Consider the following 27,398-nt stretch of genomic DNA (forward strand, 5'->3'; position numbering starts at 1 on the left):
GGTTACCGGGGTCTCTTGGCTTTCAGCTGAGGGTGTGAGAAGGGTTTCTAGGAGCCCTGCTCTGCTGATGTGCAATCGCCTTCAGACACAGAGTGGTTGGTTGCCCAGCACCCTGGGCTGGGCAAGATAGGGGGTGAGGGTTCTGATCTCCAGAACCGGGTAGGTGAACAGGAGATAGTGCAATTCGAGGTGGCCCTTGAAGGGTGAATAAGGGGTGGAAACCGAGCCCCGGAGCCTCGTTGGGCCGACATAAAAATGCCGGAGTCCAGGGTCCTCGCCTTTAACGCAGCCTGGGAGGGGAGAGGGGAGGAGGGATGGCACGGAAGGCGCATGCGCAGCAAGGGTGGGAGCCGCTGGACTGTCCCATCCGATCCCGGAGCGCGCAGGAGACGGCGGGGACCCTTGAGAGCGCCGGGACTCCGCGCCCGGTCCTCTGAGCGGCGCAGCGGACGGGAGCCCACAGCCGGCCGGCGCCGCTGCCCGTCTGGTCCCTGGAGCAGTGACCAAGATGTCCGTGCCGGTGAGTACCGACTGCCGGCCGAGACCCCGGGTCGGCCGCCCGGCCGGGCCTGCGACCTCGCCGGCAGCTGCAGGCCTAATGTCGCGTGGGTTCCCGAGCTGAGGGTTGCCCACCGCCCCCCACTTGGGCTTTCTGGGGTCGGGGTTTGGGGGCAGCTTGGGGGTGTCGGCCGTCTCTCTGCCCCTGCCTTTCTTTCTGTCCCTGGAGAGACCGGTCGATGGGGTCTGTGCGCTCCCCTGAGGGAGAGCCCCAGGACGGCTGGGTTTGCAGGGGTCTTTGTTGGCCCCTGGGAAACCCCTGAGACAGCTGGGCCAGGCAGGAGTCCCGTGCTGTCCCCCAGGACCCCCTTCTCCACCAGGATGGCCAGGCCCAGTGGGGAGAGATCTCTGCCGCTCTCTGGGAGCCCCAGCCAGGGCCCCTGGGCCGGGTGAGCGGGGAAGGTCTGTGACGTCTCCCAAGGATAGCTGCCCTGTTGTGCTCCAGGGACCTCACTAGGATGGCCAGGCCTGGCTGCAGGTCTGTATCTCTCTGAAGACACCCGTCCCCCGGGACCCCCAAGGACCCCCCAGGACGGTTTGGCCCTGTGCAGTCTGTGCCAGGTCCCCAGAATGGCTGATGTATTTACTTTCCTAAGAAGTTTTCCTCTGCTGCTAAGCCCCTAAGGGTGCAGGGCCAGTTCCCTTTCTTCCTCCTAGCCTTGGGAGTTTTTCTTTTCTGACACCCCCTCTTCCTGGCCCAGCAGGCAAGCTCGGGCAGCCTCTAGGCTGGGGCTCCACACTTAGGCCAGTGGCATCTGGAGGCATCTGGGCCCCACCACCTGAAGGTGGCAGGTGATCCCACCTACCCACAGTCACCGGACCCCAGGTGCAGGCCCCAGCCTGCTTTACAAGGGGACAGGCTGAGGTAGCGACGGACGCTCAGAGCCCTTCACAGAACGGGTACTGTCAGCAGGCTAGGGATCCGTGGCCTCCAGCCATTGTTTCTCTGATGAGCTGGGGCCTTTCCCTCTGACAGGATGGGGCAGTGGGCCAGCACGTCCGTCTACCAGGCCTTGTTCCCGGGACCCCTCCTCACCTGGGGGACCCCATCCTTAACGGTGAAGCAGACAGTTGGGGCTTTCTGGCAGGGCAAGCGGCCTCTTAATTAACCACCTCAGGGATTACTGGAGGAGAGATGCTGTGTAAGTGCAAAGCATTGTTATTATGGAATTAAAGATGCCCAAGTCCTGTCCGCCTCCAGAAGTGGTAATGCACAGTTACAGATGAAGAAATTAGGGCTTCCTGGCAGTGCTGATGTGAACGCCCCCCCCCCCCGCCCCCCGCCAACCATTTATTCTAGTTCAGAGCATAATTGCCTCCTCTTTAGAAAGAAAAAAAGGGGGAAGACAGAAAAGGACCTGCCAGGCCCTTCTTTCCCGCTCTGCTTTCCTGCAAACCTCTGGATCTTTTCTGGGGCCCTGCCCTGACCACGTGGGCACTGGCCGGAGGGATGGAGTGGACTGCTTGGGGGCCTGGGTCTCTAGGGCAGTCGTGAGCAGGGAATGTGACTCAGGCCACATCAGAGCCTGGATGGGCCTCCTTCTGGGAGGTCTGCATTTGATCTGGTTTGGTCGTCCGCAGTCAGTGGCAGCAGAAGCCTGGACACGGAGTCCGGGATGGCACCCAAACCCCTCACAGTGACAAGAGAGGGATGGCAGGAAGGCCAGGGTCCGAGTGCGACCTGGGCAGACAGGCAGTGTGTAGATCCCTGCTGTGGAGCCCGGCAGCCGAGGTCTGCTTGGTCCATCCACACCGTTGCCAGCTCCAAATCACTTCCCACCCTCCTGCCTGCAGCCGTAGCCCTTGGGGGTTCTGCATGGGTTGGCAGGGGTCTCACCATCTGTCTTGTGTGTGGCGGGGCTGTCAAATCACCCAGGCTCTCACTTTGGACCCTGGGCAGTGTGTTAGCTGGTGGGGCTGGGAGGACAAGTTCAATTCTGGAGCAGCGATGAAATGTTCAGAAAATTGCTTTCATGTGCTGGTAAGTGGTGAGGCGCCTTGAAGGCTTCCAGGCCAAGCTGCCTGCTCCAGCCCTGCTCTTGGAACCCAGAAGAGTGACTTCCCATGTGGTACTCACAGACACGTTCGGGCTTTAAGCACACCCGTTCATTTGGGCAGTCTTTTCCTGGATGGGGCTGACGCAGGCACTTTGGCTCACAGAAATTACAAGATGCTTCAGAATGGAATGGGAGGTGATGGCGGGGAGAGAAGAGACTGGGGCTGGCCAGGTTAAAGTATGAGCACCCCTCCGGGGATCAGCCAATCTCTCTCTGTCTTTTAACCCACACAGGGTCTGGGCCCCAGAAAGGGGAAGGCACATAGGGTCCTGCTGACTCCCCGCGCCGTGCTCCTTCCTACGCCCTGAGCTGAGGGCAGGGCTCACGCAGCCCCTGGAGACGCTCTTCCGGGCTGAGCTCTGACCTCTGCCTTCCTTTGGGTATGGACACCTGGTGCCTCGGGCCTGTCTCTTGCCTCTGGGGAGACAGGAAGCATTTGAAAGGAAAAGGGCTGCGCCACGCACTTCAGACCCCTGGCAGGCACTGGCATGATCTGTGTTTAGGAGTGAAGGTGCTGGCTGTCCCTTGGCACTGTCAGGTAACAATCCAGCTTCCAGCTTGTAGAGAAGTTCCCTGTTGTTTGTCCTGCCTCTTGTTTCCTACCTGTGAAATGGGCTCAGCCACTCTAGCCCCTCTTCTGCTCCTTTGCTGAGGGATGATGGGTCCTTTCAAGGAGTGAGGGTGCCGACCTGTGTGCCAGGTGCTGGGCTCAGGGCTTCACAGGCTCAGGGAGGACCTGTGTCTTGCCAGGGTCGCATGGCCACTGAGAGACAGAGCCAGGGTGGGAACAAAGTTTGGCAGGATCCAAAGCCAGAAAGCAAGCGTCATCCGGTGTGGCCTCTCTAATTGTGGGGGTTGTGGCTTGTTGAGTTGTCCACAGAGGCCAAGTCTGCTGAGAGACCGACCCTCTGCTTATGGCTTTCCAAGCATGAGTTTGTGTAACCCCTTCAGCACCCCTGGGAGAAGAGGCAGCTTGCCCAGGGCTGTGCGGCAGGGTGGGTCTAGCCCCGTGCGGCCCCAGCAGTGGTCGATGGAGACCCGCGGACCAGGGGTGGCACCTGGTTGAACCTCCACCAATGATCCCGGGGCCCCTTGTGCGTGGCTCTGCGTCAGCCAATGCTATGAGGGAAGAGCTGGCTAGGGAGCGAGGAGGCACTGGCCGGGGCAGCCAGGCCATGGACATCTGGAGCCTGGCAGGATGGGCTCAGAAGGGAACAGTGGTGAGAGGCAGTGTCCAGGTCCAAAGTCCTCGGTTCAGTCTCTGAAGCACGTGGCATGCCCCTCCTGCCACCTCCCCTCCTCCCACCCGGCTTGGCCCTGCCTGGCCCTCTCCGTGTAGGAGGTGATCTCCTGCTGCTGCTGGACTCAGCAGGTTGCTCGTGCTCACTCTCAAGTGCCCAGGCTGAGGGCAGTATCCCTGAGAAGTCCTCTGGGACCCGTGTCTGTGACTGTGCATTTACCATTGGGGACATTCAGTAGCTGTCAGGCTCCCTCGGGAGACCGCAGGCTTCCTCAGAGTAGGACCCAGGCCGGCCTGGCTCTTCTCTCTCCACCTCATGGCCCCAGCTTGCCCGGCCCGCCTGCCAAGGATGCGTCTGTCCCTGGGAGTACTGAGGGGCCCCTGCAGACAGGCGGCTGTGTCTCCGCACTGAGAGCCGGTGTTTTAGCCTCTGTCCCAGAAGTGTTGTTGGGGCGGCTGAGTGGGACCCTCAGAGAGGCTGCTGCCGGTGGGGAGGGCGTTTGGTGGCTTGAAGGCGAGGGGTGTAGACCACACGGTGCTGGATCATCGACACCTCGAATGAGTTTCTGAACCTGTTTCCTCATCCACGTTATGGGGATGTGAACAGCACTGAGCTCTCGGGGTTTTGTGAAAACTTGGCAAGGCTTGCAGAAAGCTCTTAGTAAGAGGCTGGTCGGTCACAGCAGCTACTGTTGTTGAGGCTGTCATCTTTATCCTGCCTCCGTCGGCTGGTACAGTGGCCAGGACCCATTCCTGGCTCCCACACAACGCTTCTCCAGGCCTGTGCAGTCCACCTCCAGTGCTCCTTTCTCTCTGCTGCGTGTGGTTCTCAAGGCCTCTGTGGTGGGATGGCCGTGGCCCCTCCCCTGCCCTGGCCTGCCTGCAGGACCTGTTCCTCTTGAGCCTTGGATAAGCCTTGGATGGATAGGTCTTAACCTCACCTTGCCAAGTGGCCTTCAGTGGGGCAACCAGCTGGTCCACCCTGTCCTAGGCCAGGCAGACACCCTGCCCTGAGTCCTCCAGGGGTGGGCAGGGCCCTTGGCGGGAAAGAGAGCACCCCTGAGGTGGGTCCCAGTACCTTAAGGGAGGGGCTCGATCCTGCAGGTAAGGCAGGCAGGCTGCGAGGTTGTGACTACCAGCCCCACTTCGCATCGCCCAGCGGCATTTGTGCTCCGCACAGTCCGCCGCGCCTGCGCCTGTCCCCTCCCCTCTGTGCCCACTGTCTTCCCTGCCCCCACCTGGCCTCCTCACTGCTGCTCCCTGTGGCTGCGTCCTGGTCAAACCACCGTTTCTTTGCCTTCCTCTTAGTCACCGTGTGCTGGCCAGTGTCTCCTCTTCAAGAAAAGGAAAAAGAGCTGGGGACAGGCTAGCGACCTCAGGAGAGGTGGTGACGGCGCCTCTCTGGCAGGAGAGAGGGTCACAAGTTTTGGCTCTAGGGTTGATCCCTTCTCTAGGGGAGATTAGAGGCTCAGAAAGCTTTCGGCCATTTTACCTTATTTAAACCCCTCCAAGTTCCAAGAAGGATTTAAAGCCGATTATAGTGAAAGACAGAAACAGTCTGAGATCCTCCAAAGGTCCAGAACTATGTATAATACGGAGAAGGTAGGCATACAGGTTTAATTTTAAGCTCCCTGGCGGCCAGGGCAAAAAGGGTAACACGGTGGGTCTAGGACTGTGGTACCTATTTTTGGTATTCTTAATGCCGCGTACTTTTTCCTCTGTGCTTCGTTTCAGTTTTGCCAGTTGAGACTCTCTCCGGGTTGATTTTCCATGTAGTGAAATGGATAGAAGTTATGTGTAGAGTTGGGTGGGTTTTGACTGATGTAAACCCCATGTAAAATCATCGGTCACATCAGGATGTCTCCGTCCCCTCAGAAAGCCGGTGAGTGCCCTGTCAGGTGGCCGACGTTCTGACGCCCTTACCGTGGCTTAGAGTTACCTGTTCTTGGACTCTACGTGAGTGGAAGCAGGGAGTACGCACTCGCTGGGGTCTGGCTCCCTTCCTTCAGCGTAACAGGTTTGAGGTTTTCACCCACGTGGTGCCTACCAGTTTTCTTTCCTTTTTTTCATTGCTGGCTCCCTGACCCACCTTCCCAGTAGTGTTCCATTTACGAATGTGAAGTTATGTATTTACTCGTTCTCTTGCTGATGGGTATCTGTCTGCAGTTTTTGTGTGCCGTGTATCTTTGAGCCCTGGAGCACGGTGTTGTCCGTATTTTTGTAAGACCTGATAGCCAATTATGTGCCGTGAGACATGCCAGGGAGTCGTCTGTGCCACCAAATCCTGGCTGCCCTGCTACGTACGTGCTTGTCCCGAAAGTGGTGCGACCACACACCTTCCTGTTCACAGCTCTCCCCAGGTATCGAGGGTTTGAACTCTCTCTTTCCAAGTCGCCCATGGGGGGAAGCATCTTAGGTTTTGGGGTCACTTGTGTTTCTCCGAGGCCCCTTTCTACTCCAGAGACCCCAGAGTGGGGAGGCTTCTAGAAGAGCAGAGCACAGGAGAGGATGGAGGCTGTCCTGGGAGCCAACCAGATCCTCCGCCCTCCCCAGATTCCTGGGCTGCCTGCCCGCCCGCAGGGGTAGACACCCCAGGCTGCACCTGCTTCAACTCTGGGAGGCCCCGCCCAGTGGAGGCCCCGCCTCTCACAAAGCTCATCCTGGCGGGGGGGGGGGGGGGATTGCTTGGAAGCTGCTCCCTGAGTCCCTAACACCTCAAGCTCTGCTCTTCACACCGAGGGAGTTGGCAGCCTGTGCTATTTTTATAAATCTTTGCTGTTACTTTTTCTGCATAATAAGTGTTAGCAAAAGATTCACACATCTGCTCAAATGCCACCTCCGCAGAGAGCCCCCCCGCCAGGCACCTTGTGTAAAGTCCCCTCGCCGCCATCCCTCCACTCTCCTTCAGGTTCCTGACCACGCAGATGCAGACGTTCGTTCAGGAGTTCACGTTGGCCGCCTGCCCCACCAACACACACCCTAGAGTGTCAGTTCCCAGAAACCTGGTTTCCAGGCAGCCGTATCCTAGTAAAGAATAGGTGCCAAGGGAATGACCAGCACACGTAATCATGTGACAGAGCCCACAACTAACCGCTCCCCACGCCCTACACGCCTGCCCGGGAGACCCTGCCCAACGCTCCCCATTGGCTGGCGGATCTGCAGGGGCAAGGGCTCACCTGAGGTTTTGTTCCTCCTGTGGCTCAGGGGCTGGGGAAGCTCAGGGCAACTGAGCAGGGGCCAGGAGAGCAGGGAGGGCCGAGTGCAGGGCACCCCCACCCTGGTTCCTGGCAGGGCGGGGCTGGTATGTGGTGATGGGGAGGGACAGGGGTGTGCTGGGGACACCAGGTGCAGCTGTGCCTTCAGCCTGGTGACCTGGTGATGGGCAGGCTGCTGGTGGTAGTCATACTTAACAGATGCACACACTGAGGCTGCAGTGCTGGGCTGAGGACCCCATGCCTGCTGGAATCTTTAACGTTCTGCCCTGGGACACACGGGAGGACAACCTTTCTCCGTAGGTTGGAGCGGGTACAGGTGGGATGTTCCACAGCGGGGCCTGAGGAGGGGGAAAAAGCAGCACCTTGCCAGTGGCTGCCTCAGCTCTGTATCCACTACCTCCTGTATTCTCACCCCATTGCCCTCAGAGCCCACTGCCCCCAGAGTCCCCTCTGGCAACACCGCTGGCTGCCTGACCCACCTGTCCCAGCTGAGTGCCGGGCAGCCCTGTTCTACCCTTCCGTGCATGTCTCTGGGTCCCTGTGGGTCTCTGTCGGTCTCTGTGGGTGTGGGCACCTGTGTTCCTCTGGAAGCAGGCTGTGGGGGGACAGCAGATGGCATGTGAAGTGAAGTCACCGCCCCTCCACTGCCCTGATGTGCTGGGGCTGGTTGCTATGGGGAGAGGCAAGAGCAGATGGTGGGCTGGGGCCAGCCTCTCGACCACGCCCTTGTCCCTGCCAGCCCAGCCCAAGCTGGACAGCCACCAGCAAATCTTTCTCTCCGAGGACAGGCACCTGTCTCCGTGCCTCTCCTCCTCCTACCTGCCCATCCTCCAGCTGGGACCCAGCCCCTCTTCCCCACCCTCATTGCCTCTGCCAGCCCCCTTCCCCCTCCAGGCAGTGTCCGAGGGTGCCGGTCAGGGCTCCAGGAGCGGTGTCCCAGTGCCAGAGGTAGGGCAAGTGCCAGAGGTAGGGCAAGTGCAACCAGGCCCCAGCTTTCTCACTGCACACTTGGGGCTCCTGACTACAGGACAGCTCCCAGGGAGGCCCTCCACCTGGAGAGTGGAAGAGGGGGCTACAGAAGAGAAGGGGGCACTGAGAATACTGGGGTCAGCACCGTGAGTAGGGTAAAGGGCCCCTGGGAAGTGCCCCAGGGCCCAGCCTGCCCATGCCCCCCACCCAGCCTTGGGTCTGCTGTGAGCAGAGCCCCTTTCTGAAGCAGGCCCTTTTCTACAGGTACCTTGCTGCTTTTTAATTTTCAAATGAAAAAAGCAATTAGGAGAGAATGCTCCTCCTTCCAGTTCCTCGAAAGAGCCAGAGTGGGTAGGGAGGGAAATGCAGGAAGGCGGGGGGCACTGAGGTTGCTGGGATCCCGGCCTGGGCCTGGGAGGCCAGTCTGCCCTCTGCCCAAACCCAGTTCCCCTCCCCAGCTACATCCCTGCACCTGGTCGCTTTGCCCCCACACCTTTGATCCTGACCCTGCCTTTGCATCCAAGCCTCTGCCCACTGGCCTGGTGGATACTGACGGGAAGGGCAGGGCTAGAGCCATCCTGCCCCAGGAGGCGGTGCCTGGGGAGGGATTTGGCTCCGACTCTGGGGTCTGCCCACCTCCCAGAGTCAGAATCCCCACTGTAATGACAGCTGCTCTGTTGGTCACTGTACCCTGGAGGAGCAGGGGACAGTAGGAAAGCTCTTTACGGCCCACAGCTCTAGCACCCACCCGAGAGAGCACCTGCTGCTCTGTCTGGGGTCCCCGGGGGCTTCTCCAGCAGAACATGTCTGGGTAGCTGGGTTACGGTTGCAGCTCTGCCACTTTCTGCCAGTGTGACTTGGGCAAGGCCCTGCCCCTGGGAACCTCTGAGTAGTGATAGTTTTATCCTGGTCCCCAGGGTGGCAGCCAGGCCCATGTCCAGCCTGTGTTAATGGTTCTTTTTTTTTTTTTTTTTTTAGGGAGAGGGCATGGGAGGGAGAAAGAGAGGGAGAGAAACATCAAAGTGAGAGGGAAAACATCAATCCATTGCCTCTGGTACACACCCCAACCAGGGATCAAACCTGCAACCCAACTTGCAACCCAGGCACATGCCCTGAGCAGGAATTGAACCTGTAGCCTTTCACTTTACGAATGATGCCCAACCAACTGAGCCATACGAGTCAGGGCTGTGTTAGCAGTTCTTGAAGCAGCTGGGCTCATCTCTTGTCCAGGCCATCAATGCGGGCCATCAGCAGGCGTCACCCATGCAGAGCTGGCTCCAGCTCCGAGGCTCGTTTTGAGCTCGCCAAAGTTGAATGGTGGGGCCCAGGGGGAAGGCTTCACTCTGTGGGCCTCCAGATACATCATTTCTTCCTGTCCCTGGGGCTGGCAGCACTCACCTCCGGTCTCAGGAAATCCTTTCCTGCTGTTACTCCCAGAGCCGGCCATCCGCCGGCCCATCTAGCCACCCTCCTGTGCTACTGGGAAAGCCAAGGCTTTAGGAGGGAAAGGGGCTGCCCGTGGTCCCCGTGCAAGCCCTTGGAGCCCGCTCCTTTCACTCCCGTTGTCGTGGGCGTTGTCTTGCATGATTTTGGTCTCTGAAAGTAGCCATCCTAATAGCTGCACAATATTGCATTGAGAGGCCATGGTTGCCTCACCAATCCCCTATAGTCGGGCATGGTAGCCCCACCCCCTTTGTGTGCAGTTATAAATGCTGTCAACAGACATTGTTGGCCTGAAGCAAGAATTATTCATTGTGCAATGGGTCCAACTTGAAGAATAAGACCTAGAAAGCCCAGAGAGTGGGAGCTGGGTCCCAAGCTCTTCTTCCCACCTCGGGTCTGGGAGCAGCAGCAGCCGTCACCCCGGGGGACACTTTAACGGACAGATGAGACCCAGTGTCCCCATGTGCTGGGCCCACCGTGTTTCTGTACAGATAGCTCCATTCCAGGCCCCAGTGGGAGGGATTGGTGACATCACCCTCTAGCCTGTGGGCTCAGCTCCGTCCTGGCTGGAGGCGCCAGGCTGCTCCCAGGGTGGGCGGCCGGGTACCACTCCTGCATCTCCACCAGCAACACCTCCTCAGCTCCTCCTCATCACACAGCTGCTCTCCCTCCTGTCCGCACGGTCCCCGGCACCCGTGTGGGGTTGGGCCTGCGTGGGGAGTAGTACTGGCCCCGGTTCTCAGCTGCCTGTCCTTTGGGGTCTCTGAGTACTACAGAGCCCTTGGCTTTCTGAGCCTGACTTCCCCTGCTCCTCGGTTCCCTTCCCACCCTGTCCAGAAGGTGCGGACAGGAGGGAGTAGACAGGGTGGCCTGCAGTCTGGTAGTCCCACCCTTCTGTCCCTGGATACCAGCACTGCCCCTTCTGTGGCTGGGAGTCCATAGGATGGGGCAAAGTGGCTGTAAACTGGGTCTTAACCTCTTCATCTGGAAAATGGGGCTAATTGTGGAGCCCGTTTGGCAGAACTGCTGCGGTCATGAAATGACCATGTGATCATAGAGCCTTGGCCCAGGGCCACATGGAGGCTGGTCTGTGGGCTGTGTCACAGTTGAGCACCTTAGCAGTCAACTCAGGAGGGTCTGCTCCCCCATACGCCCCAGCCATAGCCTGCCCACTGCATCCCACCCTCCATGCCCCCCCCCCCACCGCCCCGTAGGCCTGAGAAGGAGCATTCCTCTTCCCCTCCTTCCAGCACAGAGGGGCACAGATCCTAGAGCCTTGATTCCAAAGCGGAAATGCCATTCTGGGAGGCACAGGCTTGGGGGGAGGGAGTTTAAGTAGAAAAAGAGCAAATTTTTGAAATGCCTCAGCCTGGAGCTGGGTTCCCTCCCCCGGCCCGCCCCCACACCGGTAGCCCTGCCCCCAGGGCCGCTCTAATCCAACTCCAGAGACTGGAGGGTCTTTCTTTCCCATTCCCTTGTTCCCAGCCAGGCGCCTCCTCCCTCCCTAGGCCTGCTAGGACAGAATTGAGGGCCAGGGCATTTGTGTCCCCCTCCCATCCCCGCAGAGACCTGACTGCAGGACACTGCCTGGCTGTGAGGCCTGCTCCCCGCCCCTCCCCTTACAGGAGTGTGGCCTGTGGAAAACCCAAAGGTCCCCTCTATCCCCCGGCACAGACAGATGCTCACGCATGGTCCAGCTGCTTCTGATCTGCTCCCTTGGACCCTGGGTACTGGCCAGTTTGGAGATGGGGGTCAGGGTGTAGGGGGGGGCCCACTGTTCCCTGCCTGACTTTGGGGCACAGCTGCTGAGAGCAAGCAGGAGGGATGCCCTAGGCAGTGTTTCTCGGGGAGCCGGCTCTTTGCAGGAAAATAGGCTGTTTTGAAGGTGACACATGGGCCAGTCTTGGGGAAGGCACAGGGTGGCAGCTAAGTTTTTCTGCTCCTTGAGGACTCTGGTCACATTGTGTCCAAATCCCACTGCTCCTTCCCCAGTCCTTATGCTGTGAGTTCTGTCTAGTGGTTCCCTGAGAACCTTTGCGGAAAGGCGGATGTCCTGGTTCCCACAGGGTTTTTCCAGAGGGGGAACCTAGGAATGTGTTTTTAACAAGCTCTCCAGGGGACCTATGACTAGCCAGACTTGGGCTGCCTTAGCCCAGCCCCTTCATACGGATGGGAGAGGGCCTGCCCAAGGTGGCACATCTGGTCTGGGTGTCCAGTGAAGGGGCAGTCATGGATCCACTGGGTTTATAGGTATTTTATAGGCTAAACTCAGGTCTGTCCTGCTGCTTCCCTGGCAGTGTGTCCACGCACGCAGCAAGTAGCCCAGGATGTTGACTGTCCAAGAGTCTGGAGATAAAGCGCCAAACTGACCGGTTCTGGAGCAGGTTCCATCTTAGATCTCCGTGCAGACCATTGTACAAGCCTGAGTCAGTGCAGGGATCAGTACATCCTGCTCCTGCTGTGTGGGGTGGCAGTCATTGACCTTCAGCCTAGTTTTTGGTTCTTTTAGAGTGGGGACTCGGGAGAACTAAAGCACGTTCCACACAGTTCCACTCAGTTCCCATTCACGGTGGTGCTCCTTTCCCTTTCATTCTCTGCAGACCCCCCACCATGTTGCCGAAACAAATGAGTCGTTGGGGCATAGGGTGTTAGGCCTGGACAGGGCTGACTGAGGGACTGAGATGGGGCCAGAGCTCCTAGAGCAGAACTGAGATCGCGGGGGGAACAATTTAAGGAGGCTGGATTCAATTAAGTGGAGAAGGTGGGAGTTGGTGAGCCCCAGTCCTTAAATGGACTGGAGCCTCCCACACAGCTCCTCTGGTAGAACAGGATGAACCCCAGATCTGTGCTCCCTTGGTTATTACCGGACCAGCCTCATCCTCCAACCTCCCTGCCATGAGTTCTCATTTCCTGGGCTCGTATATGGGAGGCCTGACCTGAGTCCATGCGGTGGTTGTTATTAATCACGATTAGGGCTGTAGGGCGTTGGGCTGTGCTCTTCGTGCCATCGGATCTGAGTCTGAGGGCAAGAAGAACACGAGGGGAATGTCTGGGGTTTGTGGGCATGGAAGGTGTAAATCGACTTGAAGTGGGCGCATCAGGGGTTGCAGTAGCGTGCCGAGGGTGGCAATCCCAGCAGTCTGCCCAGAAAAAAGGGCATTTGCTTAGGCCTTCGAGGAGGAGCTCATTCTTCCCGATGGTAGAAGTTGGAGAAGTGCATTTGAAAATAAAGGAGATATCCGCGTAGTAGGATTGAAGCCTGGCATTCGGAAGGCACCTAGAGCTTGGTGCTGGTAGAAAGTGGGGGGATGGTCCCACTAGGCACTAGGTGGCGCGTGCCCGCGTGCTCGCGAGCCCGCGCCCTATGGGCTGGCGGGTCATTTGCATAGGGAACCACAGCGTCCAATGGGCGCACGCGGCTGGGCATGCCGGGAGCCCGCTGGGCTGGCCAGGCCTAGCTGCGGGCGGAGCGAGGTGGGATCCGCTTTGGGTGGTGACTGCAGTGGCAGGGGTAGTGGCTCAGGCGGCGGACGGACTGGGGCGGCTGCGGTGCGCTTGGAACTCCGAGAGCGGTAGCAAGGTGTGCGTCCCTGCGGGGAGCCAGGGCCTCAGGCCAGCTCGCAGGACAGAATGAACTACCTGGTGAGTGCGGTGGGCGGGGTGGGGTACTTGCGCCTGGGAGTACAGCCGGGTCCGTGCACCGGCTTCGAGGGTACTGCTCTGCCCGTGCCCGGGGCAGGCCCAGACCGGAGAGAGTTAAGCGAGTGGCATTTCCTGCTGGATCTGTGGGTCCTGGGAATCGCCTGCCGCCAGAGCCTCCGTGAGGGGCCCTAAAAAGTTGGGGTCCAAGGCCCTGGACCCGCCTCCCGTCCCTGACCGATTGCCGGGAGGCGATAACTGCTGAGGATCCCAGAGCCTGCGCGACCTGGGGGCGGTTAGAAGCGGCCCGGACTCAGGGGCTACTGGCCGGTAGAAAGTTCCTGGATCCGGGAAAGTTGCTGGCGGGAGGCCCGCTCTCCCCCGGCCAGACGCTGCCTTGTCAATGACCTTGGAACTTCGAGCCCTGGCCTCAGTTTCCTTGGCTACGGGGAGGGATCCTGGGTCCCTAGAGCGTGAACTTCCAGGAGGCTTGACTTTCCAGGAAGTGGGGTGATGGTCAGTCTGTTGGTCCATCCGTGTATTTTCTTTTTTTTTTTTTTTCTGGTGAATAATCAGTTTTCTTTCTTTATTTATTTTTTTGCCTTTTTTTTAATTGATTATGCTGTTACAGTTCTATTCCCCCCCTCCATTCCCCTCCACCCTACCCCCATCCCCACCATTACCCCCCCTTTAGTTTATGACCATGTGTCTCAAGTCCTTTAGATTCTATATTTCCCATGCTATTCTTGCCCCCCCATCTATTTTCTATATACTGTCTATGCTACTTATTTTCTGTACCTTCTCCCCCCTTCTCCTCCTCCCACTCCCCTGTTGCTAACCCTCCTTGAGATCTTCATTTCTATGTTTCCACTCCTGATCTAGCTGTCCTTTTAGTTTGCTTTTGTTTTAGGTGTGGTTGTTAATAACTGTGAGTTTGTTGTCCTTTCACTGTTCATGTTTCTTTAACTTCTTTTTCTTAGATGAGTCCCTTTAACATTTCATATAATAAGGGCTTGGTGATGATGAACTCCTTGAATTTGATCTTACCTGAGAAGCACTTTATCTGTCCTTCCATTCTAAATGAAACTTTTGCTGGATAGAGCAATCTTGGTTGTAGGTCTTTGGTTTTCATGACTTGGAATACCTCTTTCCAGCCCCTTCTTGCCTGTAAGGTCTCTTTTGAGAAATCCACTGACAGTCTGATGGGGACTCCTTTGTAGGTGACTGTCCCCTTAGCTCTTGCTGCTTCTAGAATTCTCTCCTTCATTTTAATTTTGGCTAATGTAATTATGATGTGCCTTGGTGTGTTCCTTCTTGTGTATTTCGAGCTGCGCTGCCCCCAGGTTAGGGATTACGGGCTGGGCGAGCAAGTACGTGGCGGTGCGATAGCTTGGGGCCGGTTAATGATTCACTCCGGCCCGCCTGTGCTGGATTCCAGGACTGGGGACACGGCCTGCACCTACCCTGGTTGCAAACGCGGAGGTAGAAGCTGGATCCTAGCTGCAGGAGCTTGGGGCGCACGTGACCCCAGGGTTCCAGCCTCCGCAGGTTCAGTGCAGGCGCAGGGTCAGGGTACAGACGAACTAATTTTCGGGCGTTGGTAGCCCAGGCTCCCAGCCCCTTGTTGGAGCTGCGCTAGGCAGAGCGCAGGGCCATTTCAGGGAGTTGGAGAAGCTGAGATTTGCTGAGCGCTGGGTGTGTGTGGGGGAGAGTGGGAGGATTAGAGCTGGGTGGAGATGTTGGGGTCTCATCCTAGACTGGAAGTTGAGGCTCTCTCATCCATCTTGAGAACGTGGAGTTTGCTTTCTCGCACCCCTACTGTGAGGAAGGGGGTAGATGGGGAGGTACTCTCTGGGCTCCCCTGCGGAGCTCAGCCAGGCTGGGAGGTATTCCTCATCTTCCTGGGCTTGAGGATACACTCTCTCTGCCCATTATTTTTTGGAGTGGAGAAGTGATGTCGGGGGTTGAGGGTTGCAGGGCTGACCTAGAAGAGCAGGTGTGTGCCGGGTGCTTGAGGAGCAAGAGCAGGGTTGGGTACAGGTGGAGCCTGCAGGGAAGGGAGGTCTGGGCAGAGCTGCTGACATGCCCTCCTGGCACTGGGAGCAACTACCCGCTTGCCCTGGGCAAGGAAGGAGCCCAGTGGGAACTGGGTGGAGGCAGGGCAGGAGAATCACTCTCAGCTACACTCAGGGAGGAGACATGATGCCTCTGGCCATGACTGTGCTGAGCACAGGTGGGAGCGCTGTGGGCGGGCTCCAGCGCTCTAAGCTTGGGAGAGCAGCTGAAGTAGGGGCAGTGACACCAGGGCATCCTGTCGGAGCAGGAAAGGCCCCTGAGACAGCTCCCCTCTTTACCAGTCATACAGATGGTACTGATGGGGAGACCGAGGCACAGGATTGTATCCAGGAGTCTGCTCTGCCCCGTGTGCGCGCCCCTCATTGGGGGCACTCTGGTCTTTGGGGTGCTTCCATGCTCTGCTGGGGCTGCCAACTTGGTGGGGTCCCTCTGGCCTCTATGGCTCCTTCCTGGGATCCACCACCCTTTTCTCCTGGGCTTGGAGAACTCCATCCCTGCCCCTCTAGGAACCCACAGCTGGCATCAGCTGGATGTGTACCCAGGAGACTTCTCGGAGGGTTGAGGAACAGTGTTGGAGTCAGACTTGGAGAGTGGGGTTCCAGCAAAGACACTGGGGCAGCTCCTTCTTCTCTGGGCCTTTAGGGCCCCCAAATAAGGGGCTTCAGGGTGGTCTTCCTCCAAGCAGGTGGTCTCTCAGAGGTGTTTCCACCTCTGTCTTGCTGCCCTAACTCCCTCCGCTCTCTAGGTGGGGAGTGGGGTAAAGAACTGGCCTGGGGTGGAAGGACCACAGAGGGTTGAAAGGGCAGGGCGCCATCTCCCAACCCATCTTCATTGTGCATCCCAGAAATCAGGGATTTTGTACCTTTTTTTTTAAGCCAGAGTACCACACTTTATGTGCCATCATCCATCTCCCTCTCCATTTTGGCTGCAGAGGTGGTGTTTGAAAAGCTGCTGAGTGAGCAGAACTCTTTGGGGCTTTAGATGGCAAGGTGGAGAGTCTTGTAGGGAGTCAAGTCCCTACTGTCCCCTCTGGGCTGTCCCTTCTGTCTCTGTCCTCCATGATGACAGATCTGGGGCTGTGGATGATTACCCCCACTCTGGGCCTGGTGCTACCCCAGAGGGAAGGAAATAAAGGTCAGTCTCATGCTGAGCCCTTTGCTGAGAGACTTGTGAATCCTCCCATTAGGGCCCCAGGGACTGGGAAAGAGCAGTAAGGTATCAAGCACACAGGTCTGGGTCTGCCAGCTGGGGTCGAGTCCCGGGGCTGGGTGGCAGTAGTACGGGTTTTGAGGGGGATGGGGACCATTCCCGAGCTACAAGCAGTTTGAATGGCCTGGAGGGTGTGAGGCTGTGCCCTGACACCACCCACACAGGCTCCTGGGTGCTCTGGTCCGGTCCCACCGTAGTATGTGGGACTGCAGATGCCTTGTCCCGCAGCAGGAAGTCCCTCCCCATTTCACCTGCCTCCCGGGACAGTGCCTGGGGTGTCCTAGCAGGGGTGGGGAGGGGCGTCTGCTTCTAGCCCAGAGCTGGCCCTGGACACAAGGGCATCTGCTGTTGCCATTGCTGTAGCCACGTGTGGCTTGTTACTGGAGTATTGGCTGTGGCCACCTACAGGTGGGTTTTTAGTCCTTCATTCTGCAGACCATGTCCTCTGGCTGCTGAGTGTCAGGCATGAGGCTCCGCCCTCTGGGCCTCGGGCCCCTGAGGTAGGCAGGCAGGAGCTGTGCTCTCATGCCCCACCTTGGGATGGCTCTGTAGGAACGAGGGGCTTGCCTGCGGCTGTCCAAGCACGGAGGACTTGAACCGAGGTTCTGTCCTCTCAGTTGTCCCTGGGATATCAGAGAAGTGATGCTAAGGCTGCTGGTCCCCAGGTGCCACCAAGGATGTGAGTTTGGGGTGTCTTGGAAGAGAGCTCAGCTGAAGTGAGGATGGGGGAGAGAGATAAGGAAGTGGTCAGGACCCTGGCCAGTGGGCAGCCCCTTCAGGGGCGTTCTAAGCATGAACGAGCAGGGTTGCGGGCGCAGACTGCAGTTGGCACATGCACATTGGGCCTGTGTCCATTGGCTACTGGGGCTTCTTGAGACAAGCAAACAGAATACCCCAGAAATAAACTTGGCTCCCATTTGAGATGGTTCTGGATATGAAGGGAAGTAGTGTTTCCCCAGTGACTGCTGTGTGTGAGGCTGCTGTGTGTGGGGCCAGAGAGCGTGTGTGTCTGTGTGTTTGGAGGTGGGGAAGAGGGAGCGAGGGAGAGGCCTGTGAAATTTCCACTCTGGTTTCCATGAACCTAAGCGTTATCCCAGGGACCGCCGAGCTCCACATTGTCACGCAGCCCAGATCTGCCTCTGCTGCTCCCTGACTGTGACCCTGGCACGTCAAGTAACTGTTCTGGGCCTCAGTTTCCTCATCTGTAAGACGGAGGTAATTAAAACATCTCATAGGGTTAAAAGAGGTGATTGGAGTGTGCAGAAGAGCCCTGCCTCTGGCATGGAGTCAGCACTGGCCGAGATTGTTGTAGTCACTGGGGATCATCGACTGAGTCTCCAGCATTCAGGTCCACCCTGTAGCATCCTCTCCCAGGCGGGGTTTTGGGATACCCAGAGCACACCCAAGGTCCCTGAGGCAGACAGTAGAGCCAGCAGGGAGACCTGAAGACCCATCAGATAGATGGCTGAGGTTCTCCCAGACTGGTGACCACCAGCATCCAAGGCCCAGCTGCTCCAGGTCTGAAGACGCATGTGGCCTGGCTGAGGGTTCTCCTCCACCTCCTTCCCCTGGGTTAGCAAACCCAAAGGGCATTCCTGGCTTCCCAGGTGAAGCTACACTGCTTCCAGGGAGGACAGGACACTGCCTTCTGCAAAGAGGGCTTCTGCCTGAGCCCACCCATCCTGGGCCAGGCCTGGTGCTGGTGGGGTTGTGGGAATTCCGTGCTGAAGGAGACAGCCCCTCCCTTCCTGGGTGTTGAGGTTCAGGGGCATGAAGCAGGCAATAATAAGATGTATTGGTCAGCACTTCCAGGTGAGGGCAACAGGGAGCAGGTGCCTGTGGAGGGGCACGGGATCCTTCCTGGGGGGCCACCACCCTAGTTGATGTCTAGGAGGAGTGAGGCACTGCGGGAGGTTTCCTAGAGGCAGGTGTGAGGTGGCCAGAGATGCAGGGAACTCAGGCAGCAGCCTGTGTGGTGTCTCAGACACCGGTGGCTGGCAGCGTCTGCCAGAACTGTGCCTAGGCGGTATGCCCCACCAAGAGACTATAGCTGTGTCCTCTTGTGAGCTTGGGGCTGAGGCACCTGACTGTCCCAGCAGCATGGGAGGCTGGAACTCTGAGCTCTGAGGGAGATGACTCCTCTTATAATCTGAGGCAAGACCCTGGGTCTTGGGGGACATGTCCAGAGCTCAAGTTGGGCTTATCCTGCTATGGGGTGCTGCCATTTGGGTAGCATTTACTGAGCTCCCCACGCACTGCCCCGACTCCTCCTGCAGTGTGACTGGCCCTGGCCTGCCTGCTGCTCCAGGGCTGCAGCCCCTCACCCCTCTGGCCTCCTCTGCTTCAGCACCTTGGTTCATTCCCCTCTACCTGTATGCTCTTCCACAGCTGGTTTCATGGCTGCTTAGTTTTCATTATTCGTGAGGCCACCTGAAGTATCACCTCCTTGGGGAGGACAGCTCCGACCACCCCTATTTGCAGTGGCTCTATCTCACATGAAGGGGGGACCCAAAGAAACCTGGGGTTATATTCTGGAGGGCATGCCCCTTGTAGTACAGGCTTTCCCCACTGGGTGAGTGTTCTAGGAATCCATCTGTATCAGTGTACCAGCTGGCGTTTTGGTGAGAGGCTGCATTCTGCCTCTGTGAATTTTTGTTTTTTGAGGACTTAGTGTGTTTGCCCATTTCATGATGGGTGATTTACAAGGGCACATGCCCACATTGTGCTGAGTTAACAGTGTTTGACCGAAAATGACATGACCCTCCCCATACCCCACCCTTCCTATTCACCCAGTCTCACCCCAAGCAACTTTTTTGTGTTTCTCTGAATGAAAAAAGCCCTCAAAGGGAGATGTTTTGCCGATGTGGAAGAGGTGAAACAAAAGACAGCAGATGCACTAAAAAGCATCAAAATCAACAAGTTCAAAAACTGTTTTGAGCAGGTAAAATTGTCTCAATAGGTGAGTCAAATGAAGGGTACTTTGAAGGTGACTGAGGTTTAAACATGTAATAATAAATATACAGTTGTTTATAAATAAGTTCTGAGGTTTTTTGGGTCCCGCCGTGTGTTTTTGGCACTGCACTGTTTAAAATATACGTTATTGATTATGCTGTCCCAGTTGTTGAGGTTTTCCCCCTTTGCCCTCCTCCGTCCAGTACTCCCACTCCTTCCAGCAGTCGCCTCTCACCACCCTCTGTCTATTTTGTATCTACCAGTTATGTTTCTTAGTCCATGTACCTTTCCTCCTGTTTTCCCCCTTCTCCCTCCCAGCCGATAACCCTCCAAGTGATCTCCGAGTCTCTGATTCTGTTTCTGTTCTGCTTGTTTGCTTAGTTTGTTTTTTAGATTCAGTTGCTGATAGTTGTGCATTCGTTACTATGTTAATGTTCTTAGTTTCGATCTTTTTCTTAAATAAGTCCCTTTAATATTTTGTGTAATAATGGCTTGGTGATGATGAGCTCCTTTAGTTTTACGTTGTCTGGGAAGCGCTTTATCTGCCCTTCCATTCTAAATAGCTTTCTGGATAGAATAATCTTGGATATAGATCCTTGTCTTTCATCACTTTGAATACTTCTTCCCAGCCCCTTCTTGCCTGCAAGGTTTCTTTTGAGAAATTAAGCTGATGGTCTTAGGGGAACTCCTTTGTAGGTAACTCTCCTTTCCTCTTGCTGCTTTTAAGATTCTCTCTCTATCTTTAACCTTTGGTATTTTGATTATGATGTGTCTTGATGTGGTCCTCTTTGGATCCAACTTGTTTGGGACTCTGTGCTTCCTGGACTTCATGTCTATTTCCTTCAACAAATTAGGAAAGTTTTCTTTCATTATTATTTCAAATAAGTTTTCAGTTTCTTGCTCTTCCTCTTTTCCTTCTGGCATCCTGTGATTCAGATGTTGGTATATTTGGAGATGTCCCTTAGCCTATTCTCATTTTTTTAATTATTTTTTTCTTCTTGGTGTTCTGAATGCTTTTTCTCTTCCTTATGTTCCAATTTGTTGATTTTGAATCTCGACTTCATCCCCTCCACTGTTGGTTCCCTGTGGGTTTTTCTTTATTTCACTTAGTGCAGCCTGCATTTCTGCCTGGGTTTTTTCCTGCTGTTGCGGTGCCCAGTGAGTTCTATGGGCACCCTGACAACCAGTGTTTGAACTCTGCCTCTGATGGGTTGCTTATCTCCATTTCATTTAGTTCTTTTCCTGGAGTTTTGTTCTTTCATTTGGGCCATATTTCTTTGTCTCCTCAATTTGTCAGCCCCCCTGTGTTTGTTTCTGTGTAATAGCTAGAACTGCTTTGACTGCCTGCCCAGCGTGGACTTGTAGAAAAGTCACCTGTCTGAATGAATGTGGCTTCTTTAAATCCTTGGTTGTCAGACTTCCATGCAGCTCGATTTTCTGACAAATCTGGGTGATGTTTGTTTTGTAGTTTAGTTGTAACTTTGGCTGTAGTTGTGCGCAGAGACGGAGCGTGTTTACTTACCTACCTACTCTTCCGTCTTGGCCAGAAGTCTCTTAATCTGCCCTCAGTCAGCTGGGTGGTCTGGGCAGCGGCCCCTCGCATGCTGGCACCACACTTTTGTCCCCCGCCCAGCAAGTTGTTTGTTGTCTCTCTGCCCCACTGGAATGTAAGCCCCTTGTGGACAGGGGCCTGGATGAGCTAGGCTTGGGCCACCTTGCAGGGCCTGGCCCAGCACCTGGCCAAGAGCAGAGCCAGGAGAATCTTGTTAAACAAGAGAATAATCCTGTGAAATCAGGACTGTCAACTTAGCAAAGGGCTCTGAGTGCTCAGAAAAACTAGGGGACTTGCCTGAGATGCCCTAGGCCTGGTCCTAGCTGCCGCTGCTGAGAGAGAAGGAAGGAGAAGCTTGTCTCCGGAGCAGCTGGGCAGGCTTAGAAGCCCAAAGGGGCCGGGCTCGGCCAGCTGGAGTGCTGTGGCGCCAGCAGTGCCCCGGACTCACGGGCTGCGCTGTAGAGCGGCTGCCTCTGGGGCTCTTGGGCAGGGCCACCAGCTGACACAGGCGAGGAGTTTCTGGTGCCAGGCACCCAGTGCCACGTGCCCAGCCCAACGGGTGCTTCCCAGCCTGGCTCCAGCCACCCCGGACTGTATAGCAGCAGCTCTTAACTGCTCTTCACGCTCACTCCGAAGCAGTAAGGGCTGACCACCCTTGCACAGGAGGTTCCAGTAGCTTCTTGGGCCCAGTGTGCTTTCTCTCCTTTCCCTTCCCCCTTCCCCTCTGGACCTTGCCTCCAGCACAGCCCTCCAGCCTCCCTGAGTGCCCAGCCCTGTCTTTGGGCCTGGTGGAGGCTGATCTGCCAGCCTTCCTGGGACTGCCCTCCTCCTGAGAGGTAAGGGGCCTCCTAGGGGCAGTCCCCTCTGTCTGTACCCCGCCCCCTCTGACTGGGCCTGAGGGGAATTTTTCTGTGACTCACTCCGCTGGCACTTCCTGTGGTCACCAGGGCAGGGGCTGGGGGGGACCCAGTGGGGTGGCTCTGTGTTCTGGGGTCACTGGGGGAGGGAGACCTGGTGTCCCGCCCTCTGGCGAGGATATGATTCCCTGAGGCCTCAGGGCGGCTGCAGACCATATTTGGGAAACTTGCTTTTCTCGCAGGCAGCCTGGGGATGGGGCCCTTGAGCCCTAGTGGGCCGCAGGGCAGCCCCACCCCTGCCTCCTTCTCCCTGGGCTCTAGCCTCTGGACTTGCTTCGGCCTCCTCTGTCCCATCCTGCCTAGAAGGTCGTCCACTGTGCTCTTTTTCAGGATGTGTATTTTTTTAACCCCAAAGCAAAGAAATGTTCATATTGAAAACTTCTGAAAATTAGGAAGAGAAAATCACATCCTAGTCATCGCAAGCATTAACACTGGTGTTCCTACCATGTCCCCATTATTGAAGTTGGCGTGATGTTTTATTAAGAGACGTAATCTGCACTTCTGTGCATCTGTAACTGGTAATCTCTGTGGGCCGTTTGCAGCAATCAGCAGTTCCAAGGGCCTCCGCCCCAGTGCGCACCTTGGTGCTCGGGTGATTCCACCAGTTCTGCCCTCCCTGAACTCTGAGCCACCTGCCTGGGCTGGCTCCTTCCCTGGATCTTGCCCCTCTTGGCTCCCAAGTTTCCTGCCTCTGGCCCTTTCTGGGACCTGGGGGCACTGAGCTGCTGGCACCCCCCGGGGCCGAACAAGTAGCCTTGAGGCCCAGAGCACATGCTCCAGACTTGAAGGTGCTTGGTCCTCTTCCCTGGTCCTCAGTGTGGCAAGCAGGGGAGACAGAGCTCAGGGCACAGTTGTGGCCCCAAATGCTGGTGTGGAGGGAGGGGGCTGGGCTTGAATGAGGTCTCATCCTCACTCTTCTCTGCCCCAGGGCCCTGGCCCCCACTTCCTGCTCCAGCCTGTTCTTCCTTCTGCCTGGAATTCTAGCTCCTGCTTGACTCCTTGCAGATGGAGTCCTAGGGAAGAGACTGGGCTCAAGTGGGAAAGGTCACACAGCTAGTAGGTGGCCAGAACTCAGGTCCCATTCCCAAGCCAGGGTCCAGACCAGGCTCTGTGTTCTCAGATCTCTGAAGACTCGGAGGAGGGCAACCAGAGCTGAGGCTTAGCTGGTGGGGCGGGAGCCCAGCTGGCCTGGCGCTGCCCCCTCCACAGACCTGGCTTCCTCCTGTGTGAGGCCTGGGCCTCTGCTGCCCTAGAAGGCCAAAACAGCCCTGACCTTGTCTCCCCCAGGCGCCTCCTTAGCTCCTTGGAACTGACCTTGGCTCCAGCTGGGGGGAACTTCTGGGATATCTCTGAGCCCAGTGTGAGCCAGGCACCTGCAAAGGGGGAGCAGCGGCATCAGGGGCCGAGCACTGAAAACTGAAGGCCTCCTGGCCCCTGGGTTCTCTACCGCCGTGAGGTTGTGTGCCTGTGGCCCAGTGTCACCAGTGCTCTGGTCCTTCTGCCTCTGACTTCACAGCCTTCCCCAGGGCCTCTCCTGTGCCTGGGCCACATGGAGCTCATGTCCCTGCTCTGCGGGGGGCGGGGGGCGGGGGTCTGCTGACTAACAGAACCTCGAATCAGTGCTCACTTCTGGGTGGCTGTGCAAATTAACAGGAGAATTGCAGCCGTCAAGAGTGGGGTTGGAGGGTGCTGCCCTTCCGTGTTGGCTTCACTTTTCCCATTTAGTCCTGATGTCTGTCTCATCGCCATTCCTCTTCCAGAAGCGCCTGTGCTAACGTAATGCGTCTGGAATCTCCCTGGTTAAGTGTCTCTGAGAAATGCCTAGCATTGTTTTGTAGACGTTTATAACATTTAGAGTAAAGGGCTCTAGCACGCAGATCTCCCGTGTGTTGCACTAGCTCACGCGGGTGTGGCCAGCCGGCCCCCCAGACACCTGCGCACCGGCTGGCACACGGAGCAGAGCGGCGCGTGTGTCCTTGTTTGCTGGCCGGGGCCCTGGGCTTTCTTCGTGATGGTCTCGGCCATTCTGCTTTCCCCTTTGGAAAATGCATTCTTCGTATTTTGTTGGTTTTCATGTCTTTTTCTTCCTGATTTGGATTAGTGCCTCCACATTCTAGATTAGTCACTCTCTTGTCTCTTGGTGATTTTTTACCATGTCTTTGTCCTTGTCAGCTTACGTTTTGTGCCTTTGGGGGGGGATCTTCATTTTTTGAGGTTTTGTTTTATAATTTCTTCCCATCTCGAGGTCACAAAGATACTGTCCCACAATTGTATCTGTTATTAGTCCTAGAGTTATACATCACAGTTAGACCTCTAATTGCCTTTTGTTTATAATGCGAAGCAAGTGTCCAAATGGATTTTACTTCCTACAGAGTGAAATTTTTCTTAGTATCATCTGCGACGTAGTCTCATTCTTCCCAGGTGCTCGGAGGCACCACCTGTGACGTCCGTGAGCTTCCCCCAGGGCGGCGCCCTTCCGGAGCCCTGCCCCCGATCTTTGGTCCTGTGCCACTCACTGGTTTGGGGTTGCGGCACATCTCTGTGGCTGGGAAGGAGAGCGCCGAGTGCCCCTTGGTGGTTTTTTAAGATTGTATTTCTTTATTTTTAGAGAGGGGAAGGGGGGGAGAAAGAGAGGAGGAAAAACATCAATGTATGGTTTTCTCTCGAGCGCCCCTAACTGGGGAACTGGCTCACAACCCAGGCATGTGCCCTGACTGGGAATCGAACCAGCAACCCTTTGGTTCTCAGGCCAGCTCTCAATCCACTGAGCTACACCAGCCAGGGTAGACCTCTTATTTCTACATATAATTCTAGAAGGGTTGGTTTTCTTTGATCAGATTGCTCAACAGCAACAATTTCTGTTGTCACTTTGATTGTAATTGTAGTTTTTAAGTGCACTTGGCTAATTGGCTTTTTATAGCACTTAGTCATCCCACTGTGAACTCGTTACATTTCCCCTAATTCAGGTTTCTCCTTGAGCCCTCTGACAGAAGGTAAAATTCCTTTCTCTGAGGTCCCCTGCAGTCTTCGCTTGATTAGTTCTTGAATAATTTGTAGCTTCGTGACATCTATTCTATGACTTTTCATTCGCATCAGTTGTGGATTCTTCCAGCGTGTTGGGATTCTGACACAGATGATGGCCGCTCTGTCCCTGCGTCCCCTCCCCACTGTCTTTGGGATTCCCTCTGGGCTGACGGCACTGGAGGGGCAGAAGGACTGTCGAGCCGGAGCAGGGAGGCTCTTTTCTTCCCAGAACGCGTGGCCGTTACTGTCATCCTTGCTGCCCTCCCCAGTGCCAGCCGAGGCTGCAGCATGACTTTGGGGGGTGGTGTTTAAGGGTATCTTGAGTGCCCTCCCTGGAGTGTGGAGGCTGCGGTTGAGAGGATCTTGAGATACTGTCCAGGCCCCTTTGGAAAAAATTTAGGATCAGCTGAAACTTTCTCCTGGAGGCCGAGGCGACAGAGGTGCAGGGTGGGGGGGGCCAAACCCTGCTGAGCTCCTCTCCCGGCATAGAGGCCAGCCGCTTCCTCTGGAGAGGCGTGGGAGCCGGGCAGGCTGCGGAGGCCCCACGCACGTGCTCCTGCCCTCACGCCCGCCTGTGTCTTCTCCCCAGAACGTGCTGGCCAAGGCCCTCTACGACAACGTGGCCGAGTCCCCGGATGAGCTGTCCTTCCGCAAGGGCGACATCATGACGGTGCTGGAGCGGGACACACAGGGCCTGGACGGCTGGTGGCTCTGCTCGCTGCATGGGCGCCAGGGCATTGTGCCCGGGAACCGCCTCAAGGTCCTGGTGGGCGCGCACGGCAAGAAGCCCGCAGGGCCCGGCCCGGGCCCGCCCGCCCCCTCGGCCCCGCCCCAGCCTGGCCTCCACAACCCAGCTGCCCAGTACACTCCCATGCTGCCTGTCACTTACCCACCCCAGCCTGACAGTGTCTACCTGGTACCTACCCCGAGCAAGACCCAGCAGGGCCTCTACCAAGCCCCTGGGCCCAGCGCACAGTTTCAGTCTCCCCCCGCCAAGCAGACGTCCACGTTCTCAAAGCAGATGCCCCATCTCCCGTTCCCCAGTCCAGCCTCAGACCTTTACCAGGTGCCTCCAGGGCCTGGCAACTCCACCCAGGATATTTACCAGGTGCCACCTTCTGCTGGGATAGGGCACGACATCTACCAGGTTCCTCCATCCATGGATGCGCGCAGCTGGGAGGGCACGAAGCCGCCGGCAAAGGTAAGGCCACCCCGGCATGACTGGGCAGCCCTCCTGCTGGATTTCACCCAGACCCAGGTCTCGGGGCCCGGTTCAGCGCCCCTGGGTTCTCCAGGGCTCCAGCAGCGGCTGTGTGTTTGGTCTGGGGGAGGTGGGTGTTTGGGAAATGCGTTCATTCTGCTGCTGCCATTGGACGTGAACAACTTGGGCCAACACAGAGAGGAGACATCGAGCTGGCCTTGGACCATGAGGTGTTTGTCAGCAGACAAACCCTAGTAGGAGGATGGCATTAGCAGAGGACTCAGCCTGTCGAAGGCCTGGGGGTGTGGAAAAGTGATAGGCAGGCGGGGCTTGGCTGGTGCGGCCAGAGCAGCAGTCCGGGGCTGCACTCCCAGGCCCTGATGCCACCCAGGACCCAGATGCTTTCCTGAAGGCGGAGGGTTTTGAGTAAGAGTGACCTGCCCAATCCTTGTCCTAGTGAAGTCATTCTGCCCACAGAGTGGAGGGTGCGGGGAGCAGTGAGGGGCTCAGGCTGAGGCAGGGAGCCCAGGAAGGGGAGCGAGGTTTGGTTGGGGGTGCTGGCGGCACTGGAAGGGGAGAAATCTTGCACGGAGGGCAGTGCGGCAGTTTGGTGAGCGTGGCCAAACTCCCAGAAGAACGGAGTGAACGAGAGGAGAGGTCTGGAGGTGAGTAGCGCCTCCGTGCCTGTCAGGGGCCCTGGCTCCTTCCCTCTTGTTGCTCCGACTTCCTCGCTGAAGGGCTTGGGTCTCTTGGGCTGGAGTGGTTGCCACATGAGCTCCAGCCAACGTGTCTGCATCCCGGCCAGCAGGAAAGGAGGAAGGGACAACGGGGAGAGGCCAGATGCCACATCCCTGGGGACTCCCGAGTCCTCTGGGCGTATGTGTCAGCCCCTTAGGGAGGGGTGGGGCACATCTTCTGGTGTTCTGGTTCCACAGGTGCCCACCCCTTCTCCTCTTCTGGGGCATGTTAGCAGGCCTGCGGCTCCCACAGGGAGATTGGTTTGTGCCTCCAGCACTGTGGGAAAGACACTGCCTGTGGGGCTGCCGGTGTAGGGATTGCCCCAAGAGAGACCCTGGTTCCAGCCCCTTGTGAGCTGTTGCCAGTGGATGTTGGGCCAGGGGACAGGCTCTGTGCCCTGCACCCTCCCCAGTCCATCTGCCTGTAGGAAGGAGGCAGGACTGAGGCAAGAGGCCAGGCCCACGGGCTGCCTGGGGCCTGGCTGAGTCAGAAGCAACATTTTCTCACCTTTGGCCTGTGTCCTCCCCTGCACACGTCCCTTCAAGAGTTGGGGAGTGGAGTTTCCTGAGTCCCGGAAACAGAAGTCCCATGGACTTGGAGGGCTGTCT

The 27,398-nt window shown here is 57.0% G+C and overlaps 1 protein-coding gene across 3 annotated transcripts in view; it reads left to right on the forward strand.

Moving 5' to 3' along the window:
- The first annotated feature begins 341 nt into the window (after window positions 1-341).
- The window catches only part of BCAR1 (BCAR1 scaffold protein, Cas family member), a 38,072-nt gene continuing 11,015 nt past the window's right edge, over window positions 342-27,398 (forward strand). The window contains exons 1-2 of one of the 3 annotated variants that reach the window (XM_053666660.1): window positions 342-520; window positions 25,441-26,052. In XM_053666660.1, the coding sequence (XP_053522635.1) occupies window positions 509-520; window positions 25,441-26,052 (624 nt within the window). In that variant the 5' untranslated portion in view covers window positions 342-508. Of the gene's footprint in view, window positions 521-12,961; window positions 13,125-25,440; window positions 26,053-27,398 lie in introns of those variants that run through there. The other 2 variants (XM_053666659.1, XM_037144757.2) reach the window with 2 other exon arrangements.

The sequence above is a fragment of the Artibeus jamaicensis genome, unplaced genomic scaffold (assembly GCF_021234435.1).
Source record: "Artibeus jamaicensis isolate MK-2021 breed Jamaican fruit bat unplaced genomic scaffold, CSHL_Jam_final contig_464, whole genome shotgun sequence".
NCBI classification, from domain to species: Eukaryota; Metazoa; Chordata; class Mammalia; order Chiroptera; family Phyllostomidae; genus Artibeus; species Artibeus jamaicensis.